Source organism: Scyliorhinus torazame, chromosome 11, assembly GCF_047496885.1.
Source record: "Scyliorhinus torazame isolate Kashiwa2021f chromosome 11, sScyTor2.1, whole genome shotgun sequence".
Lineage (NCBI taxonomy): Eukaryota > Metazoa > Chordata > Chondrichthyes > Carcharhiniformes > Scyliorhinidae > Scyliorhinus > Scyliorhinus torazame.
The window spans coordinates 150944963-150972502 of record NC_092717.1 but is presented as its reverse complement, the minus strand read 5'-3'; the positions used below and the strand labels follow the sequence as shown (position 1 = coordinate 150972502).

At 49.8% G+C, this 27540-nt stretch overlaps 1 protein-coding gene across 2 annotated transcripts in view; it reads left to right on the top strand.

The window, feature by feature from the left end:
• The first annotated feature begins 2020 nt into the window (after window positions 1-2020).
• abhd3 (abhydrolase domain containing 3, phospholipase) overlaps window positions 2021-27540 on the top strand; it is a 154615-nt gene continuing 129095 nt past the window's right edge. For both annotated transcript variants that reach the window (XM_072467891.1, XM_072467889.1), the window contains exon 1: window positions 2021-2262. In XM_072467891.1, the coding sequence (XP_072323992.1) occupies window positions 2101-2262 (162 nt within the window). In that variant the 5' untranslated portion in view covers window positions 2021-2100. The remainder of the gene's footprint in view (window positions 2263-27540) is intronic.

Here is a 27540-nt window from a genome sequence, read left to right as displayed (position 1 = left end):
GGCTAACCGAAAAGGCTGATGGGAAAAGCAGCCAACAGGACACAAACGGACAGCTGCAGACAGAATAGCGTATTCGGCTCTGGGGAAGTCGGCCCAGATCGATACTCAAGACCATTAGCAGCCCATCAACCCAGACATCTGCAGTTTAATCGGCTATCCCTGGGAACAATTGCAACATATTAGCAATTGAATGCCGGGCCAGACCTGTCGGCGCCTGCAGTGGCCGAAACAAAGACAGGTGAACGACCACCCCCCGATCGAGGAATCGCCCCGTTATTGGACATATCGAACCCAGTGATTGGGAACAAGTCCAATCACTTGGGACTCAGGGTCAAGGGCCGCCCCGAGAGGCGGGAAGCCCCGGGGCCCTATAAAGTGAGGGGCCAAGTTCAGATCTCTCTCTCTCTCCCTTCTTCTCCTGCTCGAGGCCTTCGCAAGAACATCAACCAGAAACTGTAAGTTTGACTCCAGCGATCGCTACCCGATAAAGACTCCTAGCCATCGACCTGTATCAGCCTTTTTGAATCCCGCGGGCCAGATCCGATTCGATAAGCCATTCGTTTCCCTGACCTGGTGGGCCCTTCCTAAAGTTAAGTATTGGCCAGTAGTGGTAGGTTTCTATATAGATAGTAGGATTATTGTGTAAGCATTACTTGTTGTATATAATAAATGACCGTTGATTTCAATCTTACTAAGTGGTGTGCTGACTTATTAATCATAACTCGAGCTTGAACCACCAGGCGGTATCAGAAAGATACCTGGCGACTCGTGAGCAAAGGTGACATAATCAGAGCTAATAAAACTAAGGCTAAAAAGAGCAACAGAGGCCACGGAGTTTCGTCGGAATAATAATGTTGAAGGCTGAGCTGTAGTCAATGAATAGGAATCTGACATAGGTGTCTTTGTTATCTAGGTGTTCCAGTGTTGAGTGCAGGGCCAGGGAGATGGTGTCTGCTGTGGACCTGTTGCAGCGGTAGGCAAACTGTCGTGGATCAAGGCAATCCGGGAGGCTGGTGTTGATTCGTGCCATGACGAACCTTTCGAAGCACTTCATGATGATGGTTGTCAGAGCCACTGGACAATAGTCATTAAGGCATGCTGCCTGGCTTTTCTTTGGTACAGGGATGATGGCCGTCTTCTTGAAGCAGATAGAGACCTCAGATTTCCAGCATCTTCTCTTCTGCTTCTTAGCTACTCATGCTTTTTGGGTGGTTTTTTGAGCCAAGAATCCTGGAAAATTTGCTATTTGGGGTCCGATTGAGAGGAGAGCCACCTGATGGGTGTCCACTCAGCACATCACCACCACCGGAAGTCCACCCAATCACTTTTTCCGATTTTGGTGCCGGCCGACGGAGAATCCCACCCGATATGTAGTAAGCCACAGATCAGGCATAATTTCAGTCAATGGTGGAACTGGCTCAAGGGGCTAAATGGCCTACTCCTGTTCCTCTGTTCTTAGATTCCTAGAATAGCTTAATGCTACTGAGGATGACTATACATGTGGCAGCACAGTGCAACGGCAGTCCAATGGATGGTGTAATATGATCACTTGGCCCGATGGTGTCTTCAAGATGAGTCCTCAGTCTATAAACTATAATGTTATCATTGCACTTAAGATAAAATGAAAGAGAGAGCGTCTCAAGACTCTTCAATACTTTTCAGAGTAGCTGCCTATATAGGGTAAAATGCAGATTCTATACAATATTTAAAATTATAACATCTCTTCTTTACTGTATGTTCTATGATGTAGTTTAGAAATTTCTCTGAAAATAATCATCTGTTGTTTCAATGAGCAGTGATTCAATCACTCTTTAACAGTCAGGCCAATGTGTCTTCAAGTCTGAGAATGAAATAAGCCCTTTAATTGAAATGTAGTTTGGAAAAGTGAGGGAGGAAAGTGTAGTTATTTTGATGCTATCCCTCCAGTAGGTGGCATTTGAACAGCTGAGTAAAGCTTTAAGCCTATAAATAGAAACTGAAGAGGGTTGTGCTAGTGTATGAGGGTTGGGCTGAAGGACGCAAGAATCTGCTATTACAGCTTCTCTGCTTCTGGTGCAAAGTGCTGGTAACCAGTCCTCATTTTTCACCAGTAGCACAGCAATGATTGATCTGATATGGAATGTGAACACATTGACCAGAGATCTGACAGTGTATTTAGAAAATCAGGTCAAAATCAATCTGTCAGGTTCAGGGGTAGGTTTGTCTCTTGTTTTAGGATTCGGTGCTGCTTACATCTGTTATTACCTGAGCTCAGTTGCAAAGGTAAGGAAGAGGTTTATTACATTTTATTCACCAGTTTAATATAAAATCTGCCTGATGTCAGGTCTCAAAAGGCAACAAATGTTCCAGTAAATCATTTGATGTTGCTTGTTTTCACATTATCTACGTTTTCAGCTGTGCCTGTCACTTTACCAGGAAGAGGTTTGCAGCTGTATCGATCCCTGTATGGGATAAGGTTAAGTGATTGAATGTCTGCTGCAGACATTGGTGTTGTCACAACTGTTTGAGTTTTATGTGAAAATCTCCAATCACAAGTTTCTACCACTGCATTGAATGGGTCAGAGTTGTCACTTCCAGATGTATCTGCATAATGTACATCTGTACTGAGGTCAGTAACACCGTCTCATGCTCTACTTCCTCCTGCGCATTACTCTGCCCATTTCCTTCTTCTACTTTCTCACCTCAATGTGCCAGAGGTCCCGGTTACCCAATCCAGCCACATATCTTCTCTTGTACTCTCTTCAATTGTAATCTTTCACTATTATTGTCTGGTTTTATGTTGAAATGTTCTTTCCTTTAATTATTATTAAACTTACTTTAATTGCACTTTCCCAAGTCACAACTATTTTATATGCAATTAGATAGGCACCATTGTCACATTGAGACATTTCAAACTGATTTTTCCCCCCTCAGTACTTTGGCAGTTATTGTATTGAGATGAGTTTTGAGCAAATCTCTGGCTGTATATTTCTTCTGCATCATTTTGAATTAAAAGCGAAGTGTGAGTAGGAGATGATCACCATTCAGAGTGTATTAATTAACTTTTCTGCTTTTACTGCTACTCACGTACTAACATGTATTTTGCAATAACTATTCCTTATTAATGACTGTTGCAGGTTCTCTCAAAGATGATCATGGGAAAATTGAATGATTAACTTGCATGTAGACCTGTGGGATATCAGTATACCTGTACCTGTGATCCTAATTTAAGTTAATGATTCAATGGTATATGAATAACTGTTATGTGTATTCAGCAATAAAAGATAAACAATCAATAAACCTTTATCTCAAATCCACTGTACAAAACACAGTGACGGGATTTCTCCATTTGGGACACTATACTCTCCCGTCGAAGATGAATTTGCTCAGAGTTGGGCTCGCGGTTGGTGATTCACTATTTCTTGCGATGCAAATTTAAGCATGGCGGAGATTGCGAGGGATTCCATCACAAATTCCACTATTGAGCCACCCAATCAAAATGGTGGCCCGATAGCGAGGTCCGGTAGCTGGGCCCCATCCCCCTTCTCCACAATGTAATTCCACACCCCCATATCACAAATTTTTTGGGTCCCCCCTCCCCATAGTATAAGGGTGACCTGACAGCCCCTACAAAGACCCCTCCATAGCAGAAAACACCACCAGAACCCCCCCCCCCCCCATAAGAGAGACCCCCACCAGAGGCCCCCCATAAGAGAGACCCATTTCTGGAAGCGCCCCATTACAGAGATTCCTGCCTGAAAGCACTCCTTAACATATAACCGTGCCTGGAACCGCCCCCCCCCCCCCCATTACACAGACCCTGCCTGGAAGCCCCCCCATTGCACAAACCCCTGTCTGGAAGCCCCCCATTAGAGAGACTCCTGCCTGAAAGCCCTCCATTACATATACCCCTGCCTGGAAGCCCCCTCCCCCCAATTTACGATAGTGACATTTAAGGGGCATCTTGACAAATACATGAATAGGATGGGAATAGAGGGATACAGACCCAGGAAGTGTAGAAGATCGTAGTTTAGTCGGGCAGCATGGTCGGCACGGGCTTGGAGGGCCAAAGGGCCTGTTCCTGTGCTGTACATTTCTTTGTTCTTTGTAATTACACAGACCCCTGCCTGAAAGCTAAAGAGCAGTCCAGACAGAAACAGTGGAAAATAATCACTGCTTTAAAACTCACCTGTGCAATACACCTGCTGGCTCAGGCAGAGGAAGCAGCACCTGTAAATTCCTGGAAAGGGAAACAACATCAGCTCGGTTTAAACCCCCTCAAATATTTGATCTGCCAGGATTTCATTCATATAAATGTGAAATTGATTTTACTAGGCTGTGATTGACAGCTTGTGCACAAAGTCACCTGCCTGGACTGTTTAATTTCATTTCCCTTCATGCCTGAATGGATTTCAAGTTGCCTGCTGTGAAACTAACCACAATGTTTATAAACATCTAGCTATAATTGTCAGCTCTTGGACCACATCAAAGCCAGTTAATTGCTCATACTTCTCCCTTTTCCCTGCAGGATGCACTTAACTGCCTTTGATGTGCTCTAAGAGCTGTCACTCATAGCTTGATGTTTATAAATATGTGGTTAGTTTCACTTGTGCAATACGCCTGCTGGCTCAGGCAGAGAAATTCCTCGTAAGGGAAAACCACATCAGCTGGGTTTAAACTCCCTCAGATCTTTGTGGCGGGATTCTCCCCTACCCGGCGAGATGGGCCGTACCGGCGCCGAGGAGTGGCGTGAACTACCCCGGTGTCAGACCGCCCGGAAGGTGCGAAATCCTCTGCACCTTCAGGGGCTAGGCCGCCACCGGCGGGGTTGGCGCCGCGCCTGCCGTCGCAGAAGGGCGAAGGGCCTCTGCCGGCCGAGGCGAGTTGGTGCATGCACGGGAGCGCCAGTGTGTGCTGGCGTCATCCCAGCGCATACGCAGGGGGGTTCTTCTCCACGCCGGCCATGACAGACTGTTACACCGGCCATCGTGGAGGGAAAGAGTGCCCCCATGGCACAGGCCCGCCCGCAGATCGGTGGGCCCTGATCGCAGGCCAGGCCACCCTGGGGGTCCCCCCCGGGGTCATATCTCCCCCCCCCCCCCCGAGGACTCTGCAGGCCGCCCGCAGAGCCAGGTCCCGCCAGTACATACTTGGCGTATTTTACGCTGGTGGGACCCGCCAAAAACAGGCGGCCACTCTGCCCATCACGGGCCAGAGAATCGCCGGGGGGTGGCGCTGCCAATGGCCCCCGACTGACGTAGCGCGATTTCTGCCCCCGCCAAAAAACCGGCGCTGAAGAATCGGCCAGCCAGCGTCAGGGCTGTGGGGCGGAATTCACGCCCCCCCCCCCCCCCCCCCCCCCCCGCGATTCGCCGGCCCGGCAGGGGGTCGGAGAATCGCCCCCAAGATCTTTAATGTTTTCATTCCTATCAGTGTGAAATTTATTTTACTAGGCTGTTGACCCATTTGTATCCTATTTTCTGGGCACCAGATTCTCCAAGCCTGCATGAATCCCCGGGCTGCTGGACCGGGATTTGTGTGACCAAGAATTTCCCAGCATGGCCCTGGCACAGTGGACCTTGTGGTGGGCCAAGGGGGCAACTTTTTTAGAGAGTTGCCCTTAAACCCTATCAAAATGCTACCCTCACCCCCTCCCCCAGAGTGCAAATCCTGTCCACCCGACCCACACCAGTCCCCCATGCTCCCCACCAGAAATACCCCATTGCAGAGACCCCAACCAGAAGCCCCCCCCCAAAAAAAAGAGAGACCCCCACAAGAAAGACACTATCAGAGACCCACCCCATAAGATATATCCCTGCCTGGAAGCCTTCCATTGCAGATACTCCTTCCTGAAAGCTCCCTGTAAGAGAGACTCCTGCTGGAAGCACCCCCCGCACCTCCCCCCCTCCCCCCCACCCCACCCCCATTACTGAGACCCCTGCCTGGAAGCTAGAGAGCAATCCAGACAGAGACAATGAAAAGAATCACTGCTTTAAAACTCACCTCTGCAATACATATGCTGGCTCAGGCAGAGAAAGCAAATTAGTAAGTTACTAGAAAGGGAAAACAACATCAGCTGGGATTAAATCCCCTCAAACCTTTAATCTGCAAGGCTTTCATTCATATTAGTGTGAACCGTATTTTAATGTATTGTAATTGACAGCTTGAACATTTTCTGAATTGTTTAATCTCATTTCCCTTCATGCTCGAGTGGCTTTCAAGTAGCCAGCTGTGAAACTATCTGCAATGTTTATTAACATCCAGCTATAATTAACAGTTCTTGGAGCACATCAAAGCCAGTTAAGGGCTCTCATTTCCTCTTTTACTCTGCAGAAAGCACTTAACTGTCATTGATATGCTCCAAGAGCTGTCAATCATAGCTAGATGTTTATAAACATTAGCTTCATTGCCTTAAAACTCACCTGTGCAAATCACCTGCTGGCTCAGGCAGAGAAATCAGCACCTGTAAATCCTAGAAAGGGAAAACCACATCAGCTGGGATTAAACCCCCTCAGATCTTGAATCTACAAGGCTTTCATTCATATCAATGTGAAATTGATTTTACTCGGCTGTTGACCCATTTACATCCTATTAACAGGCTCGGCACCAGATTCTCAGAGCCTGCGTGAATCTCCGGATCTTTGAGCCGGGACTCACATGGGTGGGAATATCCTAATGTGGCCCTGGCATGATGGACCTCGTGGTGGGCCAAAGGGCTAGCTTTTTTAGGGAGTTGCCCTCAAACTCCCCCCACTGGTTAGCATTGTGCTTCACAGCACCAGGGTCCAAGGTTCGATTCCTGCTTGGTCTACTATCTGTGCAGAGTCTGCACGTTCTCCCCCTGTCTGCTTGGGTTTCCTCCAGGTGCTCCGGTTTCCTCCCACAAGTCCCGAAAGCCATGCTTGTTAGGTGAATTGGACATTCTGAATTCTACCTCTGTGTACCCAAACATGCGCGGTAGTGTGGCGACTAGGGGCTTTTCACAGTAACTTCATTGCAGTGTTAATGTAAGCCTACTTGTGACAATAATAAAGATTATTATTACAATGCAAATCCTGCCCACCCCACCCCCACCAGACACCCCCAATGCCCCCCACCAGAAACTCTTCCCCATAAGAGAGATGCCACCAGAGACTCCCCATAAGAAATCCCCCCCTCCCATAAGAGAGACGCCCCCAAATCCCCCCCTCCCATAAGAGAGACCCCCCCCAACCAGAAACCCCTCCATAAAAGAGACCTTGATGCCGCCACCAGCGGGAAACTGGAGCAATGGAAGTGGATCGGTGCCAGAATCTGGATTCTCCACCGCATTGGGAACTCAGCTATCAGCGGTGGGCTGTGGAGAATCCAGCCAAGTGACTCTCTTTCACATGAAGCTGACTTTAGAGGCAATAGGTGTGTTATAGTTTCTGCCTTGTGATTAAAGGTCAATTCTGCGAATATATGTTGGAGATCTAAAAGGTGTGTTTTCTAGCTTTGATTTCCCGGTAAGGAGCTTTTCCTGACGAAGCACAGAATTACAAAATTCATCGTATAATTCCAATGGATGAAACATAACTCGCAAAAAAGTGTGAATCTCTCACGTAAGATCAGTTCTTGAACAAGATTGATGAGCACTTTCCATAGCCTTCGATACAATCGGACAATCATGCACCAAGTTATGTTTGCTACTGTTGGCGCATCCTTTGCAAGTAGGTGATTCTCACTTTGTGCAGACGGTTCAGCCTTTTCTCCTTTCAGTCAATTTTATTTCCAGCATGCCGCCTGCATCCAGGCGAATAATTAGAAGCTGTAACTCAGTGCTGAGCAATCACAAGATTATGGGTTCATGTCCCATTCCAGAAACTTGAGCATAAAAATCTAGCTTGACATTCCAGTGCAGAACTAAGGGAATGCGGCACTATGGTAGGCACTGTCTCTCGGCTGAAATGTTAAACCGATTCCCCGTCTGCTATTTCAGAACGCCAAAAATCCCATGGGCCTATTTTGAAGATGAACAGGGAAGCTATTAGTGTTCTTACCCCTCAACCTACATCAGTAAAACAGATTATCTGGTCGTTATCACATTACTGCCTGTGTAAATTTGTTGTGTATAAATTTGTGCCACTTTTCCTACATTGCAACAGCGACCACACTTCAAAAGCATGTCATTGGCTTTGAGTGTCATGAAGGGCAAGTTCTTTTTTTCTTTCCCTTTATAACTTTGAACAAAATCATATTTAGATACATTTTTAGAATAGATAAATATTCATTCATCTTTCAATTGCTAGAACAAATTATGTTTTATTTCCATTTCTTTTAAAGGTTGCAATTAACTCACTGCTGTATACATTTTGCACCTATATTAAATTATATATTTAAAAAAACTTATAATTGTCTATCGGGCCCCAATGGTTGGCCTATTCTGGGTTCATGGTCTGAACTGGAGAAATTTTAAACGCCTAGAATTTACAGGACAGAAACTGGTCATTCAGCCTTATGCCACTGCCAATGCTTCACATGAGCTCCTTTCCATTCTAATGATTTCATCTCATTCTACAAATGATGAATTCAGTTTTAAATTGCAAAATGACTCCCTTTACATATTTCCTCTTTTCGGGTTGTGGGGTGGGGTGGTTGGGGATGTGGTACTGACAAATAGCGTGGTCCCTGTGAAGACATCCAAGTTGAACCCATTGGGGTACAGGTGCCGACTATAATAATGCAAGATTGGATACATCTCTCTGAAGGCCCGTCGGTCCATCAGAGTCATCTGTGGAGACTTCAGGCAGACAGAATTCAGGGTCCGCGGATTTTCAAGTTTTTTATTAGTTATCATTACCTACCTATTGGAATTATTGGTAAGACAACTATGGAAGGGATTTTGCACTCCCTTTTTGGAGGGGGCGGGACACGATTGATGGTGGGGGCATTCAATGCCACAGGAATCCCAAAATGGATTTATGCCAGCAGGATTTCCCGTTGCGATTGTCCTTTTGTCCTTGCCCCCACCAATGATGTAACAGGTATCCCAACTCTAAACCCATTTGAATATAATTATAAGGCCTTTACGCCTGAGAGTGCCGCAACGTTAAATTGTCCATTCACATCGGTGTGAGCGCATGCCGACATGAAGCATGACAGGTTTCCCATGATGTACACTTGTCGAGCAGAACCCGGCGGAAATGCACAGGTTAGTACAGCCCCCAGGTGGAACAGGGTCATTCCCGTGAATTACCCTGGCACTGCCCAGGCACTTCCCCTTGGCACTACCCCCAGCACTGCTCGGCAAAGGCGGACTTACAATGAAACATACCATGCCTAGGCAAAGAGTCCTGACCAATGGGGGTTGCCCATGTTGGCCGGTGTCTGTGGGCACCAATCAGAGCCTTATAGTTCTGCATTTACTGATAAGCTCATGGGTGTCGCAGCAGGTAATGCAGAGTGACATCAGATTCTGATTAGTTGAGTCCCTGTAAGCACGAAAATACTGGTGAACGTTGACGTGACTTGGAGAGAGAGAGGCAGCAGTCAAGGCAAAGGTCTCCGATGTTTACTTAACTACCTTTTTCGAATTGGGGGTAAAAGCCATGAGGGAGGGAGGTGGTGAGTCATCTAGCTGGTCGGGATTTGGAAGCAAACTGTCGTCAAGAGGTGCATGGTTGTCTCGACACACAGGCCAGGGCGGATGAGGGCTGTGCAGGCTACAGCCAGGCAACTAGCAGCGAGTTGAGGTCATTGTGGTGAGGTGCAAGGCACGGCCAGGGCCTGGTTGATGCACTAACAATTACTACAAAGACGAGAGTAGTGAATAATCGAGGCTTTATTGAGCAAAGATGTGTGGCCTCCTGTAGCTGCTACCAGAATGGGAGCAGCACCGGTGAGCAGACACATTTATACATCGCCTACTGGGCGGAGCCAGCAGGCAGGGATTTATCCATGTACCTCTAGTACAGGAGTCTTACCGTACTACATCTAATATACATCTAATACAGTTAGTGGTGACTACCACATTCACCCCCTGTTAAAAAAAAAGAGTCCGGCGGGGGTGGTGGAAAAATTTACAAGTTCAGTCTGTCGAGGGCCTTGATCCTCCACTGTGATCGCCTCGGTCCTGGTGGTGATGCCGGCGCCGACTTGGTCACCGGTGACTCCGGGAGTATGTTGTCCTCGTCTTCATCGCCCCCGAGTGGAACCAGTGGGAGGACGGATCCTCCTGGGGCGGGGGCTGCGGTGAGGTGCGCTGGGGGGGAGGGTGAGTGGCGCAGGGTCAAAATGAGGGGGGGTGTTGGGTGGTGGGCCGTGGGTGGGGATCCAGTGGGTGCCAGGTCCCGGAGGGAGACTGTGTCGTGGTGCCCGACGGGGTGCGCCACGTAGGCGTACTGCAGGTTCGCCAGCAGTAGTTGGACTCTTTCGACCAACGGGTCCGACTTATGGGTCCGCACGTGTTTGGGTCCAGGAACTGCCAGCCATGTTGGGAGCGAGACCCCAGAGGTGGACCTCCTGGGGAAGGCAAAGAGACATTCATGGGGGGTTTTGTTAGTTGCAGTGCAGAGGAGCGATCTGATGGAGTGGAGCGCATCGGGGAGGACATCCTGCCAGCGGGAGACCGGGAGATTCTTAGACCGTAGGGCCAGCAGGACGGCCTTCCAGACTGTCCCGTTCTCCCTCTCCACCTGCCCATTTCCCCGGGGGTTGTAGCTGGTTGTCCTGCTCGAGGCAATGCCCTTGCTGAGCCGGAACTGACGCAGCTCATCGCTCATAAAGGTGGATCCCCAATCGCTGTGGACGTAAGCGGGGAAACAGAACAGGTTGAAGATACTGTGGAGTGCTTTAATGACCATGGCAGAAGTCATATCGGGGCATGGGATGGCGAAGAGAAACCGGGAGTACTCGTCGACAACGTTCAGAAAGTACGTGTTTCGGTCGGTGGAGGGGAGGGGCCCTTTGAAGTCCATGCTGAGCCGCTCATAGGTGCAGGTGGCCTTCACTAAGTGCGCGCGATCTGGCCGGTAGAAGTGCGGTTTGCACTCCACACAGACCTGGCAGTCTCTGGTGACAGTCCTGACCTCCTCAATGGAGTAGGGCAGGTTGCAGGCCTTGATGAAGTGGAAGAACCGGGTGGCCCCCGGGTGACAGAGGCCATCGTGTAGAGCCCAGAATCGGTCCACTTGTGCGCTGGCACCTGTACCTCGGGATAGGGCATTGGGGGGCTCGTTGAGCTTCTCGGGCGATATAAAATCTCGTAATTATAGGTGGAGAGCTCGATCCTTCACCTCAAAATCTTATCGTTTTTGATCTTGCCCCGCTGAGTATTATTGAACATGAAGGCAACCGACCGTTGGTCAGTGAGGAGAGTGAATCTCCTGCCGGCCAGATAATGCCTCCAATGCCGCACAGCTTCCACAATGGCCTGGGCCTCCTTTTCGACAGAGGAGGCATGGAGGGTGCGGGAAAAGAATACCATGGGCCTGCCTTCCTGGTTGAGGGTGGCGGACAGAGCTACATCCGATGCATTGCTCTCGACCTGAAAGGGGAGGGACTTGTCGACCGCATGCATCGTGGCCTTGGCGATATCTGCCTTGATGCGGTTAAAGGCCTAGCGAGCCTCAACCGTCAGGGGAAAGACTGTGGACTGAATGAGTGGGGACCTTGTCCGCATAGTTAGGGACCCACTGGGCATAATAGGAGAAGAACCCCAGGCATTGTTACAGGGCCTTGGGGCAGTGGGGGAGTTCCATGAGGGGGCGCATGCGGTCGGGGTCAGGCCCTAGAACTCCATTTTCCACAACATAGCCAAGGATGGCTAAGCGGTTGGTGCGGAACACGCACTTCTCCTTATTGTACGTGAGATTAAGGAGTTTGGCGGTGTGGAGAAATTTGAGAATGTTAGCGTCGTGGTCCTGCTGATCGTGGCCGCAGATGGTGACGTTGTCTAGGTATGGGAAGGTGGCCCGCAGTCTGTACCTGTCAACCATTCGTCCATCTCACGTTGGAAGACCGAGACCCCGTTAGTGACGCCGAAGGGAACCCTAAGGAAGTGATAGAGGTGGCCATCTGCTTCGAACGCAGTGTATTGGCGGTCCTCCTTGCGGATGGCGAGCTGGTGGTAAGTGGACTTCAGGTCCACTGTGGAAAAGACCCGGTACTGCGCAATCTGATTGACCATGTCCGATATGCGTGGGAGGGGATACACGTCGAGCTGCATGTACCGATTGATGGTCTGACTGTAGTCAATGACCATCCTGTGTTTCTCCCGTCTTTACTGCTACCGCTTGGGCTCTCCAGGGACTGTTGCTGGCCTCAATGATGCCTTCCCGCAGAAGCCGCTGAACCTCCGACCTGATGAAGGTCCTGTCCTGGGCGCTGTACCGTCTGCTCCTGGTGGCGACAGGTTTGCAATCCGAGGTGAGGTTTGCAAACAAGGAAGGTGGATCGATCTTAAGGGTCGTGAGGCCGCATACGATGAGGGGGGGTAGGGGTCCGCCGAATTTTAAAGCTAAGCTTTGGAGGTGGCACTGGAAGCCCAGGCCAAGTAACAGGGAAGCGCAGAGGTGGGGGAGGACGTAGAGCCGGAAGTTGCTCAACTCTACACCCTGGACGGTGAAGGTCGCGATGCAGTACCCCCCGATTTCCACGGAATGGGATCCGTAGGCCAGGGAGATTTTCTGGCTAACGGGGTGTACTGCGAGGGAGCAGCGCCTTACCGTAGTGGGGTGGATGAAGCTTTCCGTGCTCCTGGAGTCAAAAAGGCAAGAAGTCTTGTGCCCATCGATTTTCACCGTTGTCGTTGCGGTTGCGAGGTTGTGGGGCCGGGACTTGTCGAGGGTGATCGAGGCAAGCTGCAGCTGTTGCTGGGAGGCCCCGGGCTGGTCAGCGGTGGTGGCAGGCAATGAGCAGCCAACCGAGCTTCCCGACGAGCAGGGGTCCTGAGGCGCCGTACAAAATGGCGCCTAAGATGGCGGCGCCCACTAGGCGCACATGGCAGGCGGCATTGAAGATGGCTGCCCCCACGGGCCACACGTGGCCTGCGGAGAAGAAGATGGCGGTGCCCACGGGCCGCAGGCGGCCTGCAGAGAAGACGATGGCAGCGCCCATGTGCCGCACGTGGGGGGTGTAGGAACGCTGGGCCTAGAAACAGCGGCGACTGACCGGGCCTGGCACACAGCAGCAAAATGTCCCTTCTTTCCGCAGCCGTTGCAGGTTGCGCTCCATGCCGGGCAGCGCTGCCGGGGGTGTTTGTTCTGCCCGCAGAAGTAGCATTTGGGCCCCCCAGGGTTGGCTGGCTGCCGCGTGGCGCAGGCTTGCGGTGGGCTGGGTCGGTAGCTGGTGGGGCCCTCGATGCCCATGACGGTGCCGTGCGGTCGGGGGCGTACGACTGGACATTATGGGAGGCCACTGTTAATGAGTTCGCGAGCTGCCTGGTTCCCGCAAGATCAAGCTTACCCCCCTCCAATAGGCGCTGGCAGATGTACGCCGACCCCATGCCTGTAACAAAAACGTCTCTGATTAAAAGTTCTGTATGCTGGACTGCCGAAACTGCCTGGCAGTCACAGTTCCTCGCCAGGATGTGCAAGGCATGCCAGAAATCGTCTGGGGACTCACCGGGGAGTTGCTGTCTCGTGGACAGGTGGTGCCTGGCGTATAGTTTGTTGACCGGCCGAACATAATGTCCTTTCAGGAGCTCCATTGCTTCAGCGTAAGTGGGCGGATACGGATGAGAGGAAAAATGTCAGGGCTCACCCGCGAATAGAGGACTTGGAGCTTCTACAAGTCAGAGGGTTCCTCAGCGGATGTTCGGAGGTAGCTTTCAAAGCAGGCTAGCCAGTGGTCAAAAGCGGACGTAGCATTGGCTGCTTGAGGGCTCAGCTGCAGGCGATCAGGCTTGATGCGAAGTTCCGTCGTTTTAAAATCTTTGCTCAATAAATTAATGCATGATCAATTACCACAAAGACGAGAGTAGTGGATAATCGAGGCTTTATTGAACAAAGATGTGGTGCCACCTGTAGCTGTTACCAGAATGGCTGCAGCACCGGCGAGCACACACATTTATACGCCGCCTACTGGGCGGAGCCAGCAGGCAGGGATTTACCCATGTACCTCTAGTACAGGAGTCTCACCGTGCTACATCTAATGTACATCTAATGCAGTTAGTGGTGAGTACCACACTGGTGAACTGGCAAAAAAAGTCACGACGGAGGTTGTGAATGAGCCAGCCAGCCGGTCAGGACTCGGACGCAGGCCATCATCGATGGGGGCAGAGGTGACCCGAGCCCCAGGACTGGGCTGAGGTGGGATGGGCTGTCCATAGCCAGGCAGCTGAACCAGCAGCAAGGCGAGGTTGTCAAGGTGAGGTGCAAGGCACCGCCATGGCTTGAGGTATTGGCGAGAAAAGACACGAGGGAGGTCGTTAGTGCCCCAGCCAGCTGGTCAGGACTCAGGGTAGCAGTTGTCGAGCAGCAAGGGGAATAGGGGTGATGCACGATCAATGACCACTAAAGCGAGGTTGTAGTCCAACTGAAGGCTTTAATAAGCTAGATGTTTTCCCCAGCAGCTCAGGTACAGAAAGAAGGCTGCTGGGGTGGCACGTGCTCTTAAATCCCGCCTTGCAGGGCGGAGCTACCATACAGCTTGACCAATTGGAAACATACAATATCTACAAATGGTGTTCCAGCATTACCAGGTACCGTAATATCTCTACACAGACTACCACATTCACCCCCTGTTAAAAAAGAGTGGTGGCTTGATATTACAACATGGTAACGTGGTAGAAATTATAGTTATGGAGGTACCGTAATACCTCCGTATAGCGTTTTGTCTTACTGTCGTAACTATTTACAGATTCACAATTAACTATATACTTTTTAAAAAATGAAGCAATCAGTCGACCGGGGGCCATGGTCGTCCTCTGTGATCGTTGAAGCTCTGGTGGTGACGCCGGTGGAGGCTCGGGCGTCTGTGACTCCAGGAGCGTGGCCTCAATCTCTGTGGCAGCTTCAACACCCCTAGACGGCGCTGGTGGGGAAACCGGTTGACCTGGGAAGGGAGCGTCTGCGCAGTAGTTAGCGTGGAGAAGATGGACCCTCTCGACCAACGAGTTCGACTTGTGTGCCCGCATGTGTTTTCGGAGCAGGATGGGTCCGGGAGCTGCCAGCCAGGTCGGGAGCGAGGTCCCAGAGGAGGACTTCCTGGGGAAGACAAGGAGACGTTTGTGAGGTGTTTGGTTGGTCTTGGTACACAGCAGTGACCGGATGGAGTGGAGGGCATCCGGGAGGACTTCCTGCCAGCGGGAGACTGGGAGATTCCTGGACCGTAGGGCCAGTAGGACGGTCTTCCAGACCGTTCTGTTCTCCCTCTCTACCTGTCCGTTACCCCAGGGGTTGTAACTGGTTGTCCTGCTCGAGGCGATGCCCTTGCTGAGCAGAAATTGACGCAGTTCGTCGCTCATAAAGGAGGACCCCCTATCACTATGAATGTAAGCGGGGAACCCGAACAGCGTAAAGATACTATGGAGGACCTTGATGAAGGTGGTTGCAGTCATGTCAGGGCAGGGGATGGCGAATGGGAACCGGGAGTACTCGTCAATCACGTTCAGGAAGTACGTATTGCAGTCGGTGGAGGGGAGGGGGCCTTTGACGTCCATACTGAGGCGTTCAAAGGGACGGGAAGCCTTTATCAGGTGCGCTTTCTCTGGCCTGTAGAAGTGCGGTTTACACTCCGCGCAGATTTGGCAATTCCTGGTGGCTGTCCTGACCTCCTCGATGGAGTAGGGCAGGTTGCGGGTCTTGATAAAGTGGAAGAAGCGAGTGAACCCCAGGTGGCAGAGGTCCTCGTGGGGGGCTCGGAGGCGGTCCACTTGTGCGTTGGCACATGTGCCGCGGGACAGGGCATCAGGAGGCTCGTTTATCTTCCTGGGACGATACAAGATCTCGTAGTTATAGGTGGAGAGTTCGATCCTCTACTGCAAGATATTATCGTTTTTTATCATGCCCCGCATTTTTTATCATGTGCATTATCGAACATGAAAGCAACCGACCGTTGGTCAGTGAGGAGAGTGAATCTCCTGCCGGCCAGGTAATTCTTCCAATGTCGTACAGCTTCTACTATGGCCTGGGCCTCCTTTTCGACTGAGGAGTGGCGGATTTCGGAAGCATGGAGGGTACGTAAGAAGAAGGCCACGGGTCTGCCCTCTTGGTTGAGGGTGGCCGCCAGAGCTACGTCAGACGCATCGCTCTCGACCTGGAAGGGGAGGGACTCGTCGATGGTGTGCATCGTGGCCTTTGCAATGTCTGCTTTGATGCGGCTGAAGGCCTGGCGAGCCTCTATTGACAGGGGAAAAACTGTGGATTGGATCAGGGGACGGGCCTTGTCCGCATAGTTGGGGACCCACTGGGCATACCAAGAGAAAAACCCTAGGCAGCGCCTAGGGCCTTGGAGCAGTGAGAGAGGGAAAACTCCATAAGGGGGCGCATGTGTTCAGAGTCGGGGCCTTTAACTCCATTTCGCACTACGTAGCCGAGGATGGCTAGGCAGTCGGTGCTAAACACGCATTTATCCTTGGTATATGTAAGGTTAAGGATCTTTGCGGTCTGGAGGAATTTTCAGAGGTTGGTGTCGTGGTCCTGCTGGTCGTGGCCGCAGATGGTGACATTATCGAGATACGGGAATGTTGCCCGTAAACCGTACCGGTCAACCATTCGGTCCATCTCGCGCTGGAAGACCGAGACCCCCGTTAGTGACACCGAAGGGAACCCTTAAGAAGTGGTAGAGCCGCCCATGAAATGAAATGAAATGAAAATGAAATGAATGAAATGAAAATCGCTTATTGTCACAAGTAGGCTTCAAATGAAGTTACTGTGAAAAGCCCCTAGTCGCCACATTCCGGCGCCTGTTCGGGGAGGCTGGTACGGGACTTGAACCGTGCTGCTGGCCTGCATTGGTCTGCTTAAAAAGCCAGCTATTTAGCCTTGTGCTAAACCAGCCCCAGCCATCTACCTCGAAGGCAGTGTAACTGCGGTCACTAGTGCGGATGGGGAGCTGGTGGTAGGCGGACTTAAGATCCACCGTGGAGAAGACCTGGTAATGCGCGATCCTGTTTACCAGGTCGGATATATGGGGGAGAGGGTACGCATCCAGCTGCGTAAACCTGTTGATGGTCTGACTGTAGTCGATGACCATCCTATGCTTCTCCCCGGTCTTTACCACCACTACTTCAGCTCTCCAGGGACTGTTGCTAGCTTCAATGACTCCTTCCCTTAGTAGTCTTTGGACCTCTGACCTAATAAAGATCCGATCCTGGGCACTGTACTGTCTGCTCCTGGTGGCGACGGGTTTGCAATCCGGGTGAGGTTCGCAAACAGGGAAGGCGGATCGACCTTGAGGGTCACGAGGCTGCAGACAGTGAGAGGGGGTATAGGGCCGCCGAATTTGAAAGTTAGACTTTGGAGGTTACACTGGAAGTCTAACCCTAGGAGTGTGGCCGCGCAGAGGTGGGGAAGGACGTAGAGCCGGTAGTTTTTAAACCCCTTTATCTCTCCTGAGTGGGAACCGGAGGCCAGGGAGATTCACCCCCTGTTAAAAATGAGTCCGGCGGGGGTGACGTAAAACAATATACCAATAGTGCAATTATGTACAGTGCTAGGAAAAAAGAACAAGTCCACTTTGACGGTCCGGAATCCGTCAAAGGTTCAGCCGGTCCGGTGCTTTGGTGCTTCATTGGGAGCGGCGTAACGGTGGCGGCGAAGTTGGTACTGGCGGTGGTGGAGGTGGCACCGATGGCGGTGCTGGCGGTGCTGATGCTGGCCAGTCATTGGGGAACTCCGGGAGCGTGCTGAAGTCCTCTTCGTCCTCTTGTGCGGTAAAGGGGGGGGTGTTCTGGTGGGGTCAATATTGGCGGTGCGGTGGGAGGGGGGACGCATGGGTGGGGGGGGGTTTGTTCGGGTGGAACCTGACGGTGCCAGGTCCCTGAGTGAGGCAGTATCTTGGCAGCTGTCGGGGAACTCAACGTAGGCGTATTGAGGGTTGGCGTGGAGCAGGTGAACCCTGTCCACCAAGGGGTCCACCTTGTGGATTCGGACGTACCTACTGAGAAGAGCCGGTCCTGGAGCTGCAAGCCAAGTCGGGAGCGACGCCCGGATGTGGACTTCCTGGGAAAGGTAAAAACACGTTCATGGGGTGTGTAATTAGTGGCGGTGCACAATAGTGACCAGATGGAGTGTAGAGCGTCAGGGAGGACCTCCTGCCAGCGAGAGGCTGGGAGGTTCCTGGACCATAGAGCAAGCTGGACGGCTCTACAAACCGTCCCATTCTCCCGTTCTACTTGCCCGTTTCCCCGGGGGTTGTAGCTGGTCATCCTGCTGGAGGCTATACCCCTGCTGAGCAGGAACTGACGCAGCTCATCGCTCATGAATGAGGATCCCCTGTCACTGTGGATGTAGGCGGGGAAACCAAACAGAGCGAAGATGGTGCTGAGGGCCTTGATGACGGTGGCAGACGTCATATCGGGGCATGGGATGCCGAAGAGGAATCTGGGGTACTCATTGACCACACTGAGAATGTACGTGTTATGGTCAGTGGAGGGGAGGGGCCCTTTGAAATCCACGCTGAGGCGTTCAAAAGGGTGGGAAGCCTTCACCAGGCGCACACGGTCTGGCCGGTAGAAATGCGGCTTGCACTCCGCACAGACCTGGCAGTCCCTGGTGACTATCCGTACTTCCTTGACGGAGTAGGGCAGATGGCGAGCTTTGACCAGATGGTACAATCGAGTGACCCCCGGGTGACAAAAGCTGTCGTGTTTGGTCCGGAGTTGGTCCACTTGTGCGCTGGCACATGTACCTCGGGAGAGGGCGTCTGGGGGCTCATTGAGTTTACCGGGGCGATACAAGATCTCGTAATTATAGGTGGAGAGCTCGATTCTCCACCACAAGATTTTATCATTTTTGATCTTGCCCTGCTGTGCGTTATTGAACATGAAGGCTACCGACCGTTGGTCCGTAAGGAGAGTGAATCTCTTACCGGCCAGGTAATGCCTCCAATGCCGCACAGCTTCAACGATAGCCTGGGCCTCTTTTTCGACGAATGAGTGTCGAATTTCAGAGGCATGAAGGGTGTGGGAAAAGAATGCCACGGGTCTGCCTGCCTGGTTTCGAGTGGCGGCAAGGGTGACGTCTGAAGCGTCGCTTTCTACTTGGAAAGGCAGTGACTTGTCCACTGCGTGCATCCCGGCCTTGGCGATGTCTGTTCTGATGCAGGCGTGTTGTGCCTCGGCCGCGAGGGGGAATTGGATGGACTGAATGAGTGCGCGGGCCTTGTCCACATAATTTGGGACCTACTGTCCGCCTCAAAGGCCGTGTATGGCCGGTCCGACTTCCGGATGGGCAGCTGGTGGATGCGGATTTCAGGTCAATTGTTGAGAAGACCCGGTACTGCGCAATCTGATTGACCATATCAGATATGCGTGGGAGGGGGTACGCATCGAGCTGCGTGCACCGATTGATGGTCTGGCTGTAGTCCACGACCATCCTGTGTTTCTCCCCAGTTTTAACCACTACCACTTGGGCTCTCCAGGGGCTGTTGCTGGCCTCGATAATACCCTCCTTAAGCAGCCGCTGGACTTCGGACCTGATGAAGGCCTTGGCCTGGGTGCTGTACCGTCTGCTCCTCGTGCAACGGGCGTGCAATCCGCAGTTAGATTGGCAAAAAGGGAGGGGGGATCGACCTTGAGGGTCGCGAGGCCGCAAACGGTAAAGGGGGGTAGGGCCCCGCAGAATTTGAAGGTGAGGCTCTGGCGATTGCACTGGAAGTCCAGGCCCAACAGGAGTGCAGCGCAGAGATTAGGAAGGACATAGAGGCGGAAGTTACAAAATTCTACGCCCTGGACGGGGAGGGTGACTGTACGGAAGCCCTGCATCGGGACAGAGTGGGATCTGGAGGCTAGGGAGATCCTTTGATTGGCAGAGTGGACCGCGAGGGAGTAGCGCCTTATCTTATCTGGGTGTCCAAAGCTTTCAGTGCTCCCAGAGTCCAGCAGGCACGAGGTCGCGTGGCCGTTGATTTTCACCATCGTCGACGCAGTGGCCAGGTTGTGCGGGCGAGATTGGTCCAGCGTCATCGAAGCGAGCTGCGGGTAGCCGTCGGATGTTTCGGGCGACGAGCGTGTGCGGTTCCGATGTCAGGATGTCCGGAGACCCTGTGGGGGACAAGATGGCGGTGCCCATGGTACGCACATTGCGGGGTCGGGACAAGATAGCGGCGCCAATGGGGCGCACGTGGCCGTAGGGGGACAAGATGGCGGCGCCCATTGGGCGCACATGGCCCCGGGAGGAGAAGATGGCAGCTCCCATTGTGCGTCTGGCGTGGGGGAGGGGGCGATAGCAGGCGCGATCCCAGCGACTGCGCGGGCCTGGCACACAGCTGCGAAGTGGCCCTTTTTACTGCAGGATTTATAAACGGCAGTGCGGGCCGGGCAGTGTTGGTGGGGATGCTTCTGCTGACCGCAGAAGTAGCAGCGGGGACCCCCGCAGTGCGCGGATCGGCACAGGCATATTGGGAAGGCAGGGCCCCGGCTGAGGAGGTCGTCGGCGGGGTCCAGGAGGGTTAGGAAGGGGTAGAATGGTGGGCAGCGCGGCGGGAGAGGTACGATTGCACATTACGGGATGCGACCGTCATGGAGAGCGCCAAGGTTTTCGTCTCCGCCAGTTCGAGCGTGGCACCTTCCAGTAATCGTTCTCAGATGCGGTCCGACACAATCCCAGTCACGAAAGCATCGCGCATCAGGAAGTTCACATGTTCGGCGGCTGTAATGGCCTGACAGTCACAATCCCGGACAAGTGAAATTAGGTCCCACCAGAAGTCTTCGATGGACTCACCAGGTAGTTGCGAGCGGGTGGTGAGTGCATACCTTGCGAAGAGCGTGTTCGCCTTCTGCGCGTCGTGTTCCTGAAGGAGTTCCATTGCTTTTGTGTAATTCGTGGCGTCTTGGATCAACGGGAACACGCTAGAGCTCAGTCTGGAGTACAGGACGTTTATCTTCTGAGCCTCCGTTGACACGGGGTCCACAGCATTGATGTAGGCCTCAAAACATGCTAGCCAGCGAGCAAAGTCTTTCCTGGCGTCGGGCGAGTGCAGATCCAGCTGCAGGCGATCGGGCTTAATTCTGATATCCATTCTGTAGAAAATCTGAGTGTAATAAATTGATGCACGATCAATTGCACAAAGACTAAAGTTGGGTACAACTGTGGCTTTATTACAATCAGATGTGTGGCCTCCTGCTGCAGCTGGCGAAATGGCAGGGAACTGGAGGTCATACATATTTATACAGTTCTCCGTGGGCGGAGCCAGCCGGCAGGAGCTACCGGCGAACCTGTAGTGCAGGTCCTACCTTACATCTCCTATTACAGTGGTTCACCACATTTCACATTATCAATTTCACAGGGAATAGTGTTTGACAAAATTACCAAATGGAGAGGGTCAATGTTACAGACTGCCCATTCTTTCAGCATTTACCAGCTATAAATGAGTAAAAAGCCAAAAGGCAGGCTGGCATCATTACAGAATTAAAAATGATAAAAATGTTGCCTCTATTCCTACTTGCTTGCACTTTTTCAAGGTAAAGATGTGGAAACAGTCTGATTAGAAATAACAAGTAGCGGGGGACTGGGCCAAAGATGTGGGGGCGCCATGTGGTATGGCCTACCCGGTGAGCGACCCATCACCACTCACCACTCCCATAACCACCCCACCCCACCCCCTCCCACCCCCGCCCCAACCTCCCCTGAAGGACTATGGGTGTAATGGAATGACCAGCACGCATGCAAGTATCACCCAGGCGGACAGTGGAGGAGATCCAGGGCACCATGAGGTCCACCATGCCTGAGCTACGCTGGTAAAAAGCATAGGTGATTCACGCTCACGTCTTTCCCGGCCGTGGAGAGAATCACAGCAGGTCGGAGTATAGGGCACCAGGCCAGCTAAATAAAATTTACAATGCAAGAGGCCATTCGGCCCATCGCATCAGCACCGGCCCCTGGAAAGAGCACCCTACTTAAGCCCATGGCTCCACCCTATCCCATAACCCAGTAACCCCACCTACACTTTTGGACACTTTGAAAGCAGACCAAGGCAGGCCAGCAGCACGGTTCAATTCCTGTACCAGCCTCCCCGAACAGGCGCCGGAATGTGGCGACTCGGGGCTTTTCACAGTAACTTCATTTGAAGCCGACTTGTGACAATAAGCGATTTTCATTTCATTTCATTTCATTTTCATTAAGGGCAATTTATCATGGCCAATCCACCTAACCTGCATATCTTTGGACTGTGGGAGGAAATCGGAACACCTGGAGGAAACCCACGCAGACACGGGGAGAACGCGCAAACTCCACACAATCACCTGAAGCCGGAATTGAACCCAGGTCCCTGGAGCTGTGAGGCAACTGGCCGCCGTACAGCGCGCATTGTGGACCTTATTCATGCAATCAGGGAGGGGTCGGAGCATCGTGTGGGCGCTGATCCTGATTTTCCCCCGACGCACGATTCTCCGTCCCATCGGGAATTAATTCCGGGCACCCCAGGTGCAGAATCCTGTACCAGAGGTTTGTCTTATGAAGAAAGTTTGAGCCAGTTAGGCATCTACTCTCTAGAGTTTAGAAGAATGAGGGGAGATCAAATTGAGGTACATAAAATGATAAAAGATATGGATAAAGTAGATGTGGAGTGGGTGCTTCTTCTTGTGGGGCATTCTAGAATAAAAGGTGATAATCTCAGAATAAAGGGTCACAAATTTAAAACAGAAATGAGGAGAAACTACTTCTCCCAAAGGATCGGGAATCTGTGGAATTTGCTACCCCAGAGTGCAGTGGATACTAAGACTGAGTAAATTTGAGGAGTAAGACAGATTTTTAATTAGTAATGGGTTACGGAGAATAGCAGGACATTGGAGTTGAGGCCAACCATGATCGTATTGAACGGTGGAGCAGGCTCGAGAGGCTAAATTGTGTACTCCTGCTCTTAGTTCTGGATGTTCTAAGAAAGAACTATTCTGTCTAATTCCACCTTCCAGCTCTTGGTCTGTAATCCTGTAGGTTACAGCACCTCAAGCACAAATCTGGTGTCTTGGATTAATAAGGGGATTTCTTGATTAATCAGGGGATTGTGGTTTTGGGGAGAAGACATGCGAATGGGGATGAGGAACATATCAGCCATGATTGAATGGCGGGGCATGCTCGATTGGCCAAATGGATTAATCCTGCTCCTATATACTATGGTTTTCAGAAACAGTGATGAGAGCAAGAGAGTGAATTTCTGCTGTCAGCGGCAAGGTCCACATTAAATTCTCCACTTCAACCAAATCAAATTCCCAGAGGCATGGGAATTGTTCATACGTCATCATTAATGAAACAACTTTAGGGTGGTACGGTGGCGCAGTGGTTAGCACTGCTTCCTCACTGCACTGAGGTCCAGGGTTCGATTCCGGCCCCGGGTCACTGTCCGTGTACAGTTTGCGTGTCTGCGTGTATCTCACCCTCACAACCCAAAGATGTGCAGGGTGGATGGATTGGCCACGCTAAATTGCCGCTTAATTGGAAAACAAATAATTGGGTACTTTAATTTGTTTAAAAAATAATAATGAAACAACTCTCATGATCCCAGGACATTTGAATTAGCTAAATTAGCTTACTCCATATTAGTTCATCTTTCTGTTGTCCATCTTTACGCTTCAGGCCCCACTACCTATTCCAGAAATCCTCCCTTCACTCAGAGCCAATTTAACAATTTACAGGGGCTAGTTTAGCACAGTGGGCTAAATAGCTGGCTTGCAATGCAGAACAATGCTAGCAGCACAGGTTCATTTCCCGTACCGGCCTCCCCGAACAGGTGCTGGAATGTGGCAACTAGGAGCTTTTCACAGTAACTTCATTGAAGCCGACTTGTGAAAATAAGCGATTATTATTACTAACTCCTTTCTCCTATTCCTGAAGACTGTAAATATCTCCCTTTCTGATTGAATGCAATTTCTCTTTCCTTCAAATATACCACCATCACCCTGTACAAAAAAAGTTCCCCTCAACTTCATTGTTTCCTCCTACAACTGTGAAATATCTAATCTCCCTTTCCTAAGATGTTTGAAAATACTACTACTCAGCTCTGTACTGACTTGGCTCACATTTCCTTGTTCAAATTATCCCAGTTGAGCTGCCCACAACACTAAAAACCCCCCTAGTCAGTCACGAATGACATCCTTCATGATTACACCCACTGGACATTATTCCTTCTTGACCGCTGCAATACAATTGGATATTCTCTCTCCTTCCAGCACCTCACTTCTGTAGTTCACTTAGCTTGTGGTAAAACAGAACAGAAAGGTTGAAAACTGCTTGTGCAGCCTGAGGAGCACAGGATCATTTTACACATGCATATTAATGACACTCAGCTCTACCATTCCACTGCCACTCGCAACTTCATTATCATCTCTGTGTGGTCAGATTACTTATGGACAACATTAAATTGTGGATAAACCAGAACACCCTTCAACTACATATCAGGAAGGTGGAAGTGACCTTATTTGGCTCTGTTATGATGACAGCAGATGTTAATTGCTGAGCAAACCAAATCCCAAGTGGAAACTTGGCTTACGGACCATACTCTTTTCTGCATTCTGAAAACGAGAAGAAACCATACTGACCACACTCAGCATTAAGATGTCCAGTAACACTTTTGGGATTTTAAAACATTTAAAAGAAAAGATTTATTAAAAAGAAGAAAAGAAAACTTAAGCACACAAGATTACAGTTACACAGTTAAAAATAGTCTTACAAAACATTCCCCTAAAAAACTCCCTACTTGGTCAGACCCACAAATAAACACCTTCCAGCAATATTCCTGTATAGATGTTTAACTATTGCCATGTGAGAGTACCTTTAAGAAATGGGTGTTTATAAATGGGTGTGTATATAAATATCTGTAATGAGAGTACCTTTAAGGGTGTTTATTTGCAGTGATGTCAGAGAGTGGGTGGAGCTGGGCTGTCTGTCAGCTTTTTACTTTAGCTTTAGGCTTTTTGCTGCAGGATGGGTTTGGTTTCATTTTAATTTTGGAGAAGCTGCAATCACAGCAGGATGTGTGTGAATCTCTGCAAGCTTAATAATGTCCATTTGTTGATTTCAATGTGGTAACTGTTCTCAGCAGTGAAGTTAAACCTGAGGTGCTTCTGTTAAAGGTTTTGTTTTAAGTCTTATGGATGTTAAAAGGAAAGCTCAAGGATTACTTAGTATTGTATTCTTTGGGGGTTGTATTTGTATTGATGGTTGCTAAGATGTTCAATGTATGTTTTAAAAAGGTTAACTTGAGTTCATAGAATAAACATTGTTTTGCTTTAAAAACTACTTTTCCATTTCTGCTGTATCACACCTGTAGAGTGGGTTGTGTGCTCCCCATACCACAATCTATTAAAAGTCGTGGGTCAGGTGAACTCCATGATACACTTTGGGGTTCTCTAAACCTGGCCCATAAAAAATTGGGGGCTCGAGGGTAATAAAAGCCTATCTATTGGATTGGCTTAGTGAACTTAAAGACAGTGAGGGGTGAGCATATTGTGGTTGCTTTTCAGGTGTGGTATTCCAGTTTAAGTAGAGGGTGTGTTGTGGACAATGGCTCTTTCAGAGGCTCTGAAGTTTTGGGGGGTGGAGACGATCACAGGCAGTACCTTACGGACAGAGACTAAAAGTATACTGTTAGATTTGGCAAAAACATTGCAGTTAACAAGGCCTCACAAAATGCAAAAAGATGAGGTAATTATGGCGCTGGCTAAGCATTTAAAGTTGCCTGAGATACAGTTTGACTCATAGGAAATGGCAAAAATTCAGTTGCAAATTAAACAAATGGAACATGAGAAAGAATTAAAGCAGCTTGAATATGAAAGAGAGGAAAAAGAGAGAGAAGAAAGGAAAACAGAAAGAATAGCCTAGCAGAACAAAGAGAAAGAGAGATACAGATCAGGGAAAAAGATAGAGAGAGAGTTGAACTTCAGAAAATGGCCATGAAACATGACAGTCAGTTAAAATTGGCAGACGTAAAGGGAAACGTACAGTTGGATGATAGTGATGAGGTTAGTGAGAAAGAGCGTCAAAGTCAAAGGCTTGGTGGAAATCTATTTAAATATGTCCAAGTATTGCCAAGGTTTGATGAGAAGGAAGTAGAAGCCTTTTTCATTTCATTTGAGAAGGTAGCTAAACAAATGAAATGGCCACAGGACATGTGGGTATTACTGATTCAAACAAAGCTGATAGGTAGGGCTAGTGAAGTGTTTGCATCACTACCGGAGGAGGTATCTGGGACGTATGAGGAGGTGAAAAAATCCATCTTTGGTGCATTTGAACTAGTGCCTGAAGCCTAAAGACAAAGGTTTAGAAATTTAAGGAAAGACTTTGGTCAAACATACATGGAGTTTGAAAGGATCAGACAGAGTAATTTTGTTAGGTGGATAAGGGCTTTGAAAATAGACAAAACATATGATGCTCTCAGAGAAATTATACTTTTGGAGGAGTTTTAAAATTCAATTCCTGATGTAGTGAGAACTCATGTGGAAGAGCAGAGGGTTAAAACTGCGAGGTTAGCAGCAGAAATGGCAGATGATTATGAATTAGTTCATAAATCAAAGCTTGGTTTCTGACATCAGTTTCAGCCTGTGAGGGATAGAAACTGGGGACATGAGAAATACTCAAGTGGTAAAGGTAAAGGTGATCTGATGGGAGATAATAAGGAGAGTGTACCTCAGATTAAAAAAGAAATCCAGGAGGGTAGAAGAGAAATTAAAAGTTTCAAATGTTTTCACTGCAATAAACTAGGCCATGTAAAGTTACAGTGTTGGTGGTTGAAGAAAGGCACTGGGAAGGCTGATGTAGTAAAACAGGATAAGACAGTGGGGTTTGTTAAAGTGGTAAAGGAAAGCCCAAGTGAAGCGAAAGAGGTGCAAAAGATTATACAGCATGATCAAGAGGTGATTGAAAAGAAGGTGCCAGATGTATTTAAAGAATTTACTTGTGTGGGTAAAGTTTACTCATGTGTATCAGAAGGAGCAGGTATAGAAGTCACAATTTTAAGTGATACGGGAGCTAGTTAATCTTTAATGGTAAGAGATGAGGAGTTCTGTAGTTTGGGAAGAATATTGGCAGAAAAGGTGGTTATATGTGGAATTCAGGGTGAGAGGAGTAGTGTTCCATTATATAAGGTAAGGTTGGAAAGTCCAGTGAAGAGTGGTGAAGTGGTAGTAGGAGTAATAGAGAAACTATCATGTCCAGGAATACATTTTATCTCGGGTAATGATATAGCTGGCTCGCAGATGGGAGTGATGCCGACTGTGGTCGATAAGCCAGTGGAAAATCAGACAAATGAAGTGTTGAAGGACGAATATCCTGGGATTTTTCCGGATTGTGTAGTAACAAGGTCGCAAAGTCACATGTTGAGACAAGAGGAGAAATCAAAGAGTGAAGATGAAGTTGAAGTGCAATTATCAGAAACGATTTTTGATCAAATGGTTGAAAAAGAACAAGAACAGGTGGAGGATGAGGCGGATATTTTTAGCTCGGG